Raw genomic sequence first — 14,866 nt, 5'->3', positions numbered from 1 at the left:
TATGTTGGTGTTTACTCACTGCTATTACATCTATTCATCTAGCTATGACCGTGTTATTTTTAGTAAATGAGATGGCTGAAAATCTGAATAAACATATGAAACAAAACAAGAACATCGAGGCTAGATTTTTATTTTATTTTATTTATTTGCTGTCATCCAGTATGAGCTAAAGGTCCTCTCTTTTTTTTTTAGGTTTTCCCAGCTGAAGAGCCTGAACTTGTCACACAACCGCCTGGGTGTGTTTCCTGAATGTGTGTGTGAGATCCTCACGCTGACTGAGCTCAACCTCTCCTGTAATAATCTCCACACTGTCCCTCTACAAATAGGCAACCTTCAAAGGTGTGACACACATATGCATAGCATCACACACAGAACATGAATACACAAGTTAGCTCATGCATGAACAAACAGTACACACACAACTGCACAAAGTAGATTGTAGCAGGGCATGATAAGGTGCACCAACTATTTCCAGAAGGAGTAAATTCTAAAGAGAACCACACAATGAAACTGCATAAGCTGAGTTTCAATCAAGATGTGAAACAACTAATACAGTCACACACATTCCACACAGGTGCATTAAGTACAAAAAATAAATATACACTATGTATTTATACTATAATAATATAATTTGACAAGCAGACATATTTGTCTTTATTATGTCCTTCCCCCTGAAAATCTGTCTGTATTTTCGATGTGTGTTCCTGTGAAGTGCAAACACAACACAATATTTCCACAGTAAATCAACAAATGAGAAGCAGCAACACTGAAGGCTATTGTATACATAATTAATGTCCTCATAAATCCTGAATAAAGGTTTTACTGGGTCATGAACTGAATAAAGTTTAAATATTTTTAAGTCAGACATCAGTCCACTATTCATTCTGTGTATCTACTTAAAGATAATAATAATAATAATCACCTTTATTTGGCCAAGTATGTTACACACACAAGGAATTTGTTTTCCGGTACAGAATCGAGGCAGCCATCTGTGGCGCCAACTCACACTGATGGCTCTAATCATTGGGGGCAACCTGAACCACAGTCGCCCCCATTACTTAATGTAATGTAGGATGCAGCAGACAATGACTGTAACTACACGTGGACACAGGCGGACTCTTTCAAGTAAAGAATGGCTAAGCATGACTGTTCTGTCCTTTTTGTCTTGTAGCCTGCAGACGCTGTCTTTGGATGGAAACCACCTCAGCTCCCTGCCAGAAGAGCTGGGTGGCTTGTCCCAGCTCAACAGCCTGGGGCTCTCCTTCAACAACTTCTCTCATATCCCTGCTGTGCTGGAGAGACTGAGTGCAGTGGACAAACTAGCCATGGCTGGAAACAGAGTGGAGCGTCTGGAGCTGTGTACCGTGGCCAGAATGAGCCACCTGAAAAACATCGACCTCCGGTAAGAGGCCAGCCAGAGAACAAACAGCTATCAGCCTCTGCACTTTCTTAGTCTCTTCTTTGTCTTCCTCCTCTCTCAGCATATCTGCCAGTAATTGTTTGAATAATGTTGAGTCAATATAAGATCTGTAATGTAGAGGGAGCCTACTTCACTGTCAGTCATTCAGTGAATTCAAGGGAAGGTGCGGAATATTTTTGCACTCCCATCGGTCTATAAAGTTCCTCTTTTTTGTTTATTTTTCCAGCACTGGAAGAAAGATAAATGTCCTGCTACAAATACTGCTCTGAACCTCAGCCAGTCCTCCATTCCTCACAAGTCCTCTAAGTCTCACCTTTTATATTGTATTTATAGATGCAAGGTTTTGCTGAGGATAAATATATTTTCGACATTGCCCTTTTTCACACCTACATTCACAACTGGAAACAACAGTGTTATATATTTTTTGGCCTCTTAGCAGCTCCACAGGAACAGCTGGGGACAACATGTCCTGCTCAGGGGAATGCTGACTGATCAAACCAGCATCCACTGCTCCAAGCACATCCTTAACATTAACAATCGTGTTAAGTTGTGGTTTGGCAATCACAGACTATGTTTATAAGGGCAAGGTGCATCTGTGGTGGACTGACAGCTCTCATAAATGAGAAGTTGACTGACCTAATGGAATGCTACAATATTTGTTAATTTTACTATTTATCTCACACAACAGTTTTTTAAAAAATTAAGGAAATGACCATATTGTCATTGTATTTCTTTCAAGATTTATTTTTGGCTTTTATTATTAGTGAGTTGCATAGAGGTGGTATATGGTGTGTTGAACCATTACCAGGTGGCTATGGGGTGCCATTGTCACTGTATTTTGGCCAAATGTGAAACTGCAGTCACATATTCCAGACTGGAAATGTTAGAAGACACATGCTTACTACCATTATTAACTTCTGTACTTCTCAGTTGTTTGATGTTCTCCCACTTAATATGTGCTGATGATCTGTCACTCTAAAATTAAGTAGCCACTCCTGGAATGTTATAGAAAATTTGTGGCCCTAAATAACACTACTATTTTTTGTTTGATTTTAGCAAGTATGAAGAGTGTTCTGAGTATTCAGTGTACTGAGCCTTTTATTTGATGTAAGGTTAATCACCAAAGGCGTTCTCACCTGCTCCATTAGTAATAAGCAGTAATATTTCATTCATTGTGCTCCCTGTTAAATGCAGATTGAATGGGCTGCGCTGGGTGAAAAACGAGAATCTAGAGCCAGTGAGCCATGTGACCCAGCTGGACTTGCGGGATAATTGCTTGGACTCACTAGACCTGAGCTCCTTTTGCAGCCTGGAGGCTCTGCATTGCCAACGCAACCAGCTGGGGACACTCACACTCAGCGGCTTCGCGCTGCGCATGCTCCATGCTAGCAGCAACCGTGAGTCAAACAGAGTGTCAGTTAGCCACTATTGCAGCCCCATTGGATTGTTTGTGTGTTCAGGCTCTTGTTCTTGGTGCAACATTAATTTTATAAGTGCATATGAAAGGTGAGGATGTCTGGTTGCTGATTGTTGCTTCTGTCTACCCACAGGCCTTACAACCATCAACATCTATCCAATCCCTAACCAGCTGACACACATGGAACTATCACAGTGAGTTCTGGCTAAAAATAAGCAGCAGTCAAGAGTTCCAATTTTTGAACAGAAGTTGTGAGGTCTAAAAACAGTGACTTTTGTCTTATTTGTTATTAATGTAGTAAGGCAAAGTGCTTAAAAGATGATGTAACCAAATTTGAATACAAAATTGGAAAAATAATGCAGACATAGTGATGCTAATTATTAGCAGTAACAACTGGACATTGACTTGTTTTTACCATAAGGATACAAATGTGAACTATAAGATATCTTATTATGTTTAAGGAGATATGTAAGGAGCCCCTTAACTCCTTACTTCTAATCAATGCAGGACTGACTTGATATAGAACTTTAACCCCCTCATGCACAGCATTTTCTTCATTTTTGCTGCAAAAAAAAAATGCTGCAGCATGTACATTATGTACATATTTTCCTTAAGGGTTTTTTTGTTTGTTTGTTTCTGAGCCAATTGTGAGGAGTAGGAAAGATCTGTAAAATGTGTTGCAATACAGTGAAAGATCATTTGCATGCTTAAACCTGGAGTTTAAGTGAAATGTCAACTCTGCTCAGTTTGAGTGTTTTTGTCTCTGTGTGCGTGTGTGTGATGAGACAGGAACCTTTTCGAGTACCTTCCCGACTGGGTATGTGACTGCAGAAAAATTGAGATGCTGGACGTCACACACAACCTCCTGTCTGAGCTTCCTTCTAGGTTATTGTTTTGTTTTTTTTCTTTCTGTTGCCAAGCCTGAACATTTTCCTCTTATCCCTTATGTTGCATAATTTGAATTTATTCAGCCTTATGTAATAAACAACTTGATTATCCTGTCCAGAATTAGAGGATCAGGTGTTGCATTTCACACAGTTTAACTGCTCACTATAATGCCAAACTGCTTTTCATAATGCTCATGTAAAGATTTTGTTATGGCAGTGGAGCCATGGAAACAACAAGGCACAAAACAGCTGGTGTCAGTCATTTTGTAGAAGGCAATATCTGTGTCTTTTTTGGTTACAAAAGTAAAACATGACCTTCTGTAGTTCTTGACTGAGAGTTACCATCATTCACTGCCAGTCACAGCCACAGGCCTTGGCATTTCATTTGCTTTCAGGAAAGAATTAAACTGTGCTGCTCTGGTCTGTTTAGGATGTAACGGCCACTGATGGATTAGTTAGCTCCGCCTGATAGTTACTCCACCCCCCAGCTTCACAAGTCTGTACAGGGAGAAGATGTTCCTTGATTCTTTGCGTTTTTGTTGGTAAATGACTTTTTTCATTTTGGACATCTGATGTCTGTTCTGTCCTCTGACAGACTGTTCAACAGCTTGAGTTTGAGAAAGCTGCTGGCAGGGAACAATCATTTGCAGAGAGTGCCTGACCTACTTGACCACGTCCCTCTGGAAGCCTTAGACCTCCAACACAACAAGCTGACTGAACTCCCAGAGAGTCTGTTTTTTAAGGCCTTAAAGTGAGTCCTCTGTACATCTTTATTTCCTTTTCCAGCCTAGCCTGAAGACTATGCTATTAGTTTTGCTTTGAAAATTGCAGTTATGATGCAGCTGACAGCTATTGTCTAACAGCTCATTGTTGTTGAGACGAAGTGTGGATTGGGTGTAGTGACTGTGGTCAAGATCAGTGGAGTCAGGTCGCAACTGGAGCTTCATTTGTCCTCCATTTCCTGTGTGGTAAATCCATTAGCAGTTTGAATGATCTAATGTACTTTATTGTCTCTAATGCTGAAATATCATGACAGTGTCTGCTTTGCGCAGGATGAGTTTCCTGAAATGCTTTTTAAGAGCCGTACAGCTTACAGGGGAAAGCAGTTACACTCAAGGCTGATGAAAACAGAACAAGTAGATAGAAACTAAGTTGATAAATATTTTTCACATATTCATATTTGTGTTGTCTCACTGAAATGTTAACAGTCTTGCAATGTTTATGGGCTGCACAGATAAAATTGCACTTTAATAATGTCTGACTCTGCTTTACAGTGTGAGATGTTTCGCTCCCTCATGGGCCAGAAGGACAGATTTTATTACTGCTCATTATGTGATATACATAATGACTTAATCACACCAAATTACATGAGAACCATTGGAGTTCAAATTACTGTCCCTCCTCTCTGTGCAGTATGTAAAGTAATGCTTCACTTGCAGAGGTGAATTAACAGGTATCTTCAGTACAATGAGAATAAGGAGGGGAAATATAAAATTTGTAGGCCCCTAAAAGCTCTGTAACCCATAAAATGTAGGGTCCTGAAGTGATACCTCAGTCATTACTGCGCTGACTTGGCTGTATCATCTCCTCTGTCTTGCTCACTGATGTCTAATCAAACACATTTGCTGTTTGTATCCACTATTTTTTGGCAAAATCACAGAGAAGGGATATATACACCGTAATTTATGTATATATCGGTGTAGCTCTGCAGCATATGGAGGACAGTTTACTCTGGTGGTCTTTCCAAACGCCAGTATTCTGAATTCTCTTCAGTTTTTCACTGTGGAACCTAGAAGGTGTCCAGTAAACACTGCTTAGTATTCTAATGTGAATATCACTAAATACAAATCGATGCCTCTACTCATCCCCCGCTTTTATAAAAATGGGGACATCCATGGTATATGACAGTGGTCCCCAACCTTTTGCTTGTTGAATGCAATTCTGACTTTTTTTTTGTCTTACCTCACAGCCTAAAATATTTAAATGTGTCAGCCAATGCCCTGGAAAGTATTCCTTCTAGCAGCCAATCAGAGGAGAGCCTTAGCACACTCCAGGAGCTCTACCTGACAGGGAACAGTCTGAATGAGAACTGCGGTGCTCTGTTGGTTGGACACCAGAACCTGCGGGTTCTTCACATCGCCTACAACCAGTTGATCTCCTTCCCTGCCAGGTGTGTTAACTTAGCTTTCATGGTAAATGGCCCACTCATTTTTTTATAGCTTATAAATTACTTTAAAATCTCATTATTATTACAAATCCCACTTTTATAGTGTACCCTTTTTATTACTGAAGTCATTTTAACGTTTTTTCCTGTGCATTATCATGTGTTTTTATTGTCCTGGATTTTATCCTTTTAATCATCCTGTGTTATATTGTATTGCTTGGTTTGCTTTAGCATATCTGCTTTTATGTTTCTGCCTTCGATAAAGTCCTTCATTAACTTAATGGATGCTTTTGAGAATTGCAATAAGAATATAGTTATACACTGCTCAAAAAAATAAAGGGAACACAAAAATAAGACATTCAACTATGTTGTGTTCCCTTTATTTTTTTTGAGCAGTATATTATTTCAGCACTTGTTCTAGTCACTGAAGTTTTTCACTGTCATGTTTTGATGTCTTTAGTAAGCTGAGTAAGCTGGAACTGCTGGAGGAGCTAAATCTAAGTGGCAACAAGCTAAAGACTATCCCATCCACTGTGTCCAGCTGTAAGAGACTGCACACCCTCATAGCTCACTCCAATCACATTACAGTCTTCCCAGAGATATTGAACCTGCCTGAGATCAAGGTCAGACCTATTCCACTTTTATTGGCCGGACCAGTATTTGTATGACTATATTCAGTCTGTTTCAACTCGTGTGTTTTGTACGTCTGTAGCTTGTAGATCTAAGCTGCAATGAGCTGACTGAGATCCAGCTGACTGACTCTCTTCCTGCCACTCTGCAAGAGATAGACTTGACAGGCAACAACAGCCTGATGCTGGAACACAAAACCCTCAACCTCTTCAGGTGAGTCATAAAACCAGACTTGTTTGCAGGTAACTCATTGATATTGGTCGTGCATGCAGTTTAAGCACCAGCAACGTGACTTTAGATTCTGTAATTGTCTGGATGCATATTCGATGTGGTCTGTGGTTCTTGTATGTGAAACATATAACAATATAATATACCGCCCTCAACTATATTTCTTCTCTGTTATTAGTAACATCACCACCCTGAAACTAGACCAGAAATCTACCATGACACCCAGAGACTCACTGAGTGCCTCCACTCCTTGGAACCATGGTTACTCTGAAATGAGCGGCCAAAGGAACAAGTGGGTACTGCTTTGTGCTTCTGTGTGTTTTTTGTTTGTGAACATAGAGAGCATACGTTTTCTCAGCTGCACAGAGTATCTATCCAAATCCCCATATGCAGGTAAATGAAATGACTACATGAATATTAAGTGTTTTTTTTTTTTTTTTAGTTTTACCTTAGTTACATACTTGAGTATTCATTCGTAATCTAAGACAGTCTTTGTAGTCTACACTGACACACACCTGTGTACCTTATATGTTGAACTATGTTCGGTCATGTCATTTGCTTCAGGTGGACTCAAGTCACATTCTAGACACATCTCAGGATTTCAGTTTTTGATTTTTAACAACTGTAGATTGTTTTTTTCATTCATTCATTTTCTACCGCTTAGTCCCTGAACGGGGTCACGGGGGGGGCCGGAGCCAATCCCGGCCGGCAATCGGGCGAAGGCGGGGTACACCCTGGACAGGTCGCCAATCCATCGCAGGGCTCCAACTGTAGATTGGATATACTGTATATCTGTTTGTTTGAACTGAGCAGGTATTCACCACTGAGTCAGTATCTGAAATAGCGGCAGGTACCTAGCACTATCAGGTACTCAGAGTACCTGGTGCAGTGAGGCCGAGTAATTATATTGAATTTAATGCCTGTAAAAATGTTAAGTGCATCACTGCTCCTGTAGGGTCATGGCCACCACGGGGGCCCACACAGGAATGTCTCTTATCAGATGGCACCCCTTGGTGTTTCCCATGACCCTGAGCTGCACTGTTTCATGCTGAAGTATGTATGAGGTTTGCTTTTGTATGCAAGATGCTGAGTCATCTGTTTGTTAATGATGATCTGTCATTGGGAACAGGTTGTGTGTATCTGTGCTGGCTGTAGACCAGTTTAGAGATGGTGTTGAAGCATGTTATGGTATCTTTGACGGAGACCGCAATGAGGAAGTGCCTCGGCTGCTGCAGTGCACCATGGGAGATGTGCTGTGTGAGGAACTGCAGCACTCCAGTGTAGACACTGTGTATATGTGTAACACTTTCCTCACCTCACACAGGTAAGAGTTTTTTTAACTTTACTCTTTTTAAAATACTTTTTAGACTATACGTTATACAACAATTCCACTCAATGCATTTTTTACAATACAACTAGTGACTTTAAAAGGTTGTTAGCAGCATTGTTTGTTTTTTTGTATGAGACAGGAAACTAGGTATGGCTGGCCAGAAACTGGGTGCTTCTGCCTTGCTGTGTTATATCCACCATGAGCCTTCAGATCCTGGAGGCTACCTCAGCCTCACTGTGGCCAATGTGGGCACATGCCAGGCAGTGTTGTGCCGGAATGGCCAACCTGTACCTCTTTCAAAGGTTTACAGTTTGGAGAACTCCACCGAGGAGATGGAGAGAGTTAAACTCAGTAAAGCTATTATTACCAAGGTAATGCACAGTCGATATGTATGTTAGGTTCCAACATCTCAGCAGCACCATGGTGTAGAACTTTTGATGTAGTCTTAGTGTGCAGTTTCATATTAAAGTGAGTGGCGTGACTTGCTGCTCTCGCCTGCTAGGTTGCTCATATCTTTCTCCTTGGGTGCTTCCAAAGCCCTGGGTGCACACTGAGCCTCTCAGTTCGCAGGATGAGTTCTTGATTCTTGGGAATCGAGCGCTGTTTGAACGGGTCTCCTACCAGGAAGCTGTTTACACTGTGCAGGCTGTGCGGGATCCGCGCGCTGCTGCCAAGAAGCTGTGTTCACTCGCCCAGAGTTACAGTTGCAAGGACAACATCGGGGCGGTGGTGGTGTCTCTACATATTGGCGAGGACAGCTGTACCTGTGACCCACCGTTCTCCACCACTGAACCCCGAGGTCCCCCTCCAGCCTCCGTACCTGTTTCTGTGACCTCAGGCCCCACTGACCCAGCCACTCTTTCATCCAGCAGTGGTATTGTCTCTGAGTTCAACAGTGAGACATCAGCCTCAGAGGTGGGCAGCGAGGCAGGGTCCACTGCTTCAGACGAGCACCCATCCGCTGGCCCTGCCTCCCGTCCAGAGAGACGCTGTAGCCTACACCCTGCTACTACACTGTGTGGGATCATGATGCCAGGCTCAACTGGGGCAGGAGCGCACCCAGGCCTATTCCAGCGGCAACCCTCCAGTGCTACATTCTCAAGTAACCAGTCTGACAATGGCTTGGACTCTGATGATGAAGCTCCACTTGAGGGTGTTATCTCCAATGGGAGCAAGTTAGAAGTAGAGGTAGACATTCACTGCTGTGCTTTTCAAATACAATCAGGAATCCTTGAGAGCCCCAAAAACTTGGACCTTGAAAAGCGAGGCTCTGACTATCCCAATGGCAAAATGCGGAGGCAGAACAGTGTGGTGGTTTCTACTACAAATGGCTGCCTGCTGGCTGTATGTGGAAGGGAGATTGCTGACCTCAAGAAATCGCCTTCCACATGCAGCCTGTTTGGGAAGAAGCTGTCCAATGGCTCTGTGGTAGCCCCCGAGGACAGTCATAATCTTATTGAGGTGGCCCTGGAGGCTCCTAAGAAAAAGTCAGGCTACTTCACTGCTCCAGCACAGCAGGACCCTGAGGACCAGCTGATTGTGCCTCCTAGTCTGGAGCAGGAAGTCAGGGAGCAGCTAAGAGGCCAGAGCCCTCTAGTTTCAGGCCCCTCTGCACCATCCACACCACCTTCCTTAAAAGACTCTGTGTGGGATCACCCACACCCCCCTGCATTTGCCTCTCACCTGGTCCCAGGGCCGGGTCCAGCTCCCATCCTACAGCAGGAAGTTTATGATACCGCCCTTTAGAGGGGAGACACAGCGCAGCGCCATGTGGCTGCAATTCGATGATCGTTCCACTCCAGGAGAGAAGAGATTCGCTTACATGTGGAATATTCCAATTCAAGTTGCCATTCAGATCTTTTGTGAGGACAAGACACACCTGTGAGAATGTTATGGTCAGGGATGCTAATGATGAGGTAAAAAAAAGGGTTTGTGTGCATGGTCGGAGTATCCAAGAAAATAAGGGTGAGCAAGATCCCTCTTCATAACATGACTTTGTGAAAGGGATAGCTGGTTATCATAGACCAAAACCAGCCGGGCCTGAAATGGGATACTTTGCGTCATGCCAGCAACATTTTCCTTTACTTGGAAAGTCAAGCAACCTGGAGGGTGTATACAGAATCATCTTCAGTGAGGTCAACTCTCATCTCCAGGGGCCCCATGATCTTTCAGGTCGTTGAGAGAGCCCTGTCTCTGAACTTGAAAAAGTGCCTATTGCGGACAACCCAGCCTGGAGCTCCCCCACATCTGGTCTGTGAGCTTGCTACTCACATTTAGAGGAGGGACAGTGTCTCCACGAGATCAGCACTGGCACACTTTCTGCTCTCCTCTTCTTCCCGTGACTTACAGAGGAAACTAGAAAGCATATATGATTGAAGGTATTTTGGACAAGAAGATGTGAAGGAAAAGTAACTGCACTTACATTGCCAGAAATGTTATGGTTGGGTTTTATTTTTAACATTCCCGCACAATATGTATAGAAGCTTCTAGTATATAGAATAAATTAATTCTATACAATGTAGTACACACTCACAACTAGCAGCCAGCTGATGTGCTGTGCCTGAGCTGCTCAAAATGATGGCAATGCACCTTGAATAGCTGTCAAAAATGATAATAACAAAGTCATTCATCTGTACAGAGCTGATATGTTGTAGAGTTCAGAAACCCTTTTAACAGTATAATCTGTAACAGTGCATGATCAAATGAGCTCCTTAAAATCTACATTGAGGAAAAGTCAGTTTTACAGTCACTGGATAGTTGACTGGAGACCCCAGGATGTTTCAATATATTTCAAGTTTGGTCAGCTGAGCATATCAGCCAAGGCACAAAAGTGAATTATTACACAGTGTACTGTCAAGAGATGATGGGTGGATACAGTGTTTGTATATTCTGTATCTTATGAAGTATCTCCACTGGTACTAAGATTGTACCTTTAGTCTGTCCAAACTTTATCAGAAGTTAGCCTTTTAAATTGATAAACTTCCGTTTTTTTCCCTGGCAGATTTACTTATTGAAATTTATATGTCCTTGGAAATCTTAGCTCTCTAATGTATTACATATGTAATTAGAACATTTTCAGGGTGTGTTATATTGGCCCAATATTAACAGAACTGAAACACGAATGTCTTGTGTTCTTTAAGATCTGATTTGTGTCTACAGGTCGTCACAAAGCTGGGAGCAGATCCCATAGTTCTGCAAGCAAGTACAAATGTGTAGGACATAAGAACAAATTATGCCTTGCTATAATTTGATATTGCTCTTTTTTTCTTCCCACATATTGTATCTCTATTCTTGATCAGGGGGCCAATGTTTCTGTAGAATTTAACTCACACATTAAATATAAAAAAATATTTCCAGTGCAGCACCACTGTAAGGAAGTGATTCAAAGGAAGGGATGTATTTTCTCCTCTTTACAGTACAGTATTACAGTGTGTTCACAATCATTTTTCTCTAGTTTATCTCAGCAGAAGGCTGCTTGTGAAAAGCTACATTATTATTTGAATGATCTCTTAAACAGTATTCAGCCCTGGAAACCTCAGTTTGCTCATTCCTGAACCTCCCCACCGAGTGCCAAAATCGAAAGCAGCTCTGCTGTGGTTATAAGGAGGCCAAAGTTGGGTAATTGCTTATGTCAGTGATTACTACATTAGATGAATATTTTTGATTGCCACTGGACCTTGCAGTGTTCCCTCTTTGGCCTTAAAATAACAGAATTTTTAAAAAGGTGAAGCCCTACTTTTCATTCTGCTTATGCTGTGTTTGTGACTGAGGTCTTTAGCTCTTGTGGTGTTGTTTATTAAAGCAACCCGTCTGTTCTTACTTACAGCCAATGATGAAGCCTTAAAGCCTGATGTGCAAGTCTGAGTCTATTGTTGTTATATTTCCTTGAAACAAATAAACACTTAACCATCCACTGATAGAAGCACTTTGTACATGGAAAATAATGATATTCAGAGTTATATATGATTCAATATACGAAGTATTTGACAACATAGTGTGCTGAGATAATTGTGACTTTCCTCAGCTCAACATACTGTATCACCTCCTGTCTAAGAACACAGCCAATGGAAGTGATGATAGTGTAATGTGACATAACAATTTATTTACAACTTTTTGATGTGTTTGTGTTTTTATTATGATAATCAGTTATTTTATTAAATATGTTTTTGTTTGCTCTCCGTTATGTCTTAATTTTCCACAACAATGACATGTAATGAAACAGTAGTCTAAGATAGAAATTTCACATTAAAGCACTGGCATTGCCCTTTTTATGCTCATTCAGACAATAATTTCAACTACAACTTTGGATTTTTCTAAGACTAGCAAATGGAAACCATATTTTATAAGAAGCATAACAATTAATTTCCAGTCATGTTACTGAACAGACTGTGCAGTGTCTGAGATGCCAAACACCTGGGACCCTTTGTATTATTGACTGTGGCCAGAACTCCACTATTGGAACAGGCATGTGGCGTCAGACATCTGGACTGATGGCCACTGCAGGTCTACCTGCCACAGGAGGGGCTAGAAAACCTGTAAAACACATTATGAATGTGAAATTGGAAGGAGAGGGGAAATCTCTTAAGGTTCCAGACAAATAGTGGCGTTTACAACAGCTGTTGGGAATTCCCTCATTTAAATATGCAACGTGTCAGCTGTACATATACTTGTACTGTGTGTCACAGCTTCAGTTTCCATCACCTGCAACTACAGTACAAGAATGCTGTTCCTTAATATGGAAGAAAATTAACATTGAATTGATGTATGTATGTTCTTGGCATTGTGGGTGTGTAAGGTGCATTCCTCTTGTATTATCATATTTGTATGTCCTTTCCTTTGGCTCATTTGCAGGGTAGTTTGATTGGTTTGGTTGCACTATGTTATACTACTACATATAGTGTTCTTCATTACTACGTAGGGCTGTTTTTTGTATACAGTTGTACACTCACTGTACATTAATTCTGTCTGTCTCCTGGGTGGCGCCATATATTCACACACCATTCTGTCTGAAATACATTTTCAAGATGAAACATATTTGAATAATGATCCATTAGTAAACTGATCAGTATGCATGTATATATGCCGACTGTGTGAGTAGATACAAAAAAGGGAGCACAGGGTACAGTGCAATGGCTTAAAATACTCCCTTTAATTTTTTTGTGAAGGGGTTCCAGTAGTAAAATGTTCATAATCCCCTTTGTGCACAAAAATAGAAGGTGTGTGCATTTGAGTAGGTTGTGTTAGTGTTTTTTTTTTGTTTTTTTTTACTAAATATTAATTTATCAACTTAAAGATAATTTCCTCCCTGCAGAAGTTACCTAGCTCCCTGTACACTTAAAGTATATTTCAAAATGTCTGTTTGTGTGTATGTAAAATGAAGCTTAAGTGCAGATGTATAGTAAGTGTATGCATGCCTGGTGAATAATGGATTGACTGTAACTGGGCGTGAATATGGTGAATGAAACTGATTGAAAATGCTCCAGTTGTTCCAGCTTTTTGACAAAAGTAGCCATTGTTTAATCCCAAGGTTCCTTTCTGTACATGATTTTCTAGAAATGCTTGAATATTTTTTTCTCAGTGCCAAAAAGCTGATGTTTATTTTTTTACTTCATTATTTCATGCAAATTTATATTTCCCTCTCCACTACAGAATTTTAAGTGACTGGGATTGACATCTCATTACAATACTTTATTCAAAGGTACCAAATAGAGTTGTATTCAGTGTTGAAAGCATGCCCTAAATATGTCATAAAAACATAGAGTACATACAAAATGTGATTATTTTGTACAAAATGGAGCAGATCTAATATTTTTTAAGTTTCTATTTTAGCATGCAGATAATTGCTAAAATATAGTTTTATGTTTAACAATTAAAAGATTGATTATTTAGGTACAGGACAACACTTTTTCTGTTCCATTAAATGTTAAGAGTGGAAGATGGCTTTTGTTTTATTTGAAATGTTGCTATTATTAGTTTTGAGCGGACAAGCAGTTTTTAAATTAAGCCAAGTAGCAATAATTTTTTTTACTCTGTTCTTTTTTTGTCCAGTGTCCATTTTGCTCACCATTTTTATGAAGATTTCATGCCAATAAATATGATCAAAATGACTTTTTTGGTCAGTAAAAGATATGTCTGTAGTTTGTCATTTAAAAAATCTTGAACTATGTTGTAATAGAAAATTATTTAATTGCATTTCTGCAAGTTTCAAAAGGGTTTCTATTGATGTTTTCTCTTATTAAATTCTCCTTAATGTTCAGAAAACAGTGCTCAGTTCAGAAAAATGAATGGGAAGAAACAGAACACTTGCTGCTGCAGAAATACAGTATCTGCAATCAATTTCCTTAAGTTGAAGTCACACGTAAAGTTCTGAACACTGCCATCTATTGGTGACGTTTAGAATGGCAGTAGTATAATGGCTGGCAAACTACAAGGAAAAATGAGATTAAATATTAAACAGTTCCTAGTATTCAGTTTTTCTTCTAAAGTAGCCATGGTTCAGTCATTGAGGATTTTGTCCATTTGTGTGAGGAATCCTATCTGCAACTAAATACAACAAAAACTAAAGATATGCTCATAGATTTTAGGAGGAAACCTCATAGGCACGAAGTCACTTTATTTAAGGGGCAGACTATTGAATATGTCCAAACATACAAATATCTGGGGATGATCGTTGACAGCAAATTGAGTTTTGAGGAGAACTGTGAAATGGTGTGTAAAAAGGGTCAGCAATGTCTGCATTGCTTAAGGAAACTGGCATATTTTCATATTGACCGAACCTTAATGAATATGT

General features: G+C 40.4%; 1 protein-coding gene across 3 annotated transcripts in view; it reads left to right on the top strand.

Annotated features, from left to right (window-relative positions):
• Nucleotides 1-14,209, top strand: part of phlpp2 (PH domain and leucine rich repeat protein phosphatase 2) — a 33,268-nt gene extending 19,059 nt beyond the window's left edge. The window contains exons 7-19 of one of the 3 annotated variants that reach the window (XM_020607175.1): nucleotides 193-339; nucleotides 1,172-1,402; nucleotides 2,615-2,817; nucleotides 2,971-3,031; nucleotides 3,627-3,722; nucleotides 4,320-4,475; nucleotides 5,694-5,894; nucleotides 6,349-6,511; nucleotides 6,601-6,731; nucleotides 6,925-7,038; nucleotides 7,876-8,070; nucleotides 8,216-8,447; nucleotides 8,533-14,209. In XM_020607175.1, the coding sequence (XP_020462831.1) occupies nucleotides 193-339; nucleotides 1,172-1,402; nucleotides 2,615-2,817; nucleotides 2,971-3,031; nucleotides 3,627-3,722; nucleotides 4,320-4,475; nucleotides 5,694-5,894; nucleotides 6,349-6,511; nucleotides 6,601-6,731; nucleotides 6,925-7,038; nucleotides 7,876-8,070; nucleotides 8,216-8,447; nucleotides 8,533-9,822 (3,220 nt within the window). In that variant the 3' untranslated portion in view covers nucleotides 9,823-14,209. Of the gene's footprint in view, nucleotides 1-192; nucleotides 340-1,171; nucleotides 1,403-2,614; nucleotides 2,818-2,970; nucleotides 3,032-3,626; nucleotides 3,723-4,319; nucleotides 4,476-5,693; nucleotides 5,895-6,348; nucleotides 6,512-6,600; nucleotides 6,732-6,924; nucleotides 7,039-7,875; nucleotides 8,071-8,211; nucleotides 8,448-8,532 lie in introns of those variants that run through there. The other 2 variants (XM_020607183.1, XM_020607166.1) reach the window with 2 other exon arrangements.
• The last annotated feature ends 657 nt before the right edge of the window (nucleotides 14,210-14,866 follow it).

This window comes from Monopterus albus, unplaced genomic scaffold (genome assembly GCF_001952655.1).
Source record: "Monopterus albus unplaced genomic scaffold, M_albus_1.0 scaffold4.1, whole genome shotgun sequence".
NCBI classification, from domain to species: domain Eukaryota; kingdom Metazoa; phylum Chordata; class Actinopteri; order Synbranchiformes; family Synbranchidae; genus Monopterus; species Monopterus albus.
Note: the sequence above shows the minus strand (reverse complement) of the source record. Positions and strands in the feature narration are given on the sequence as shown.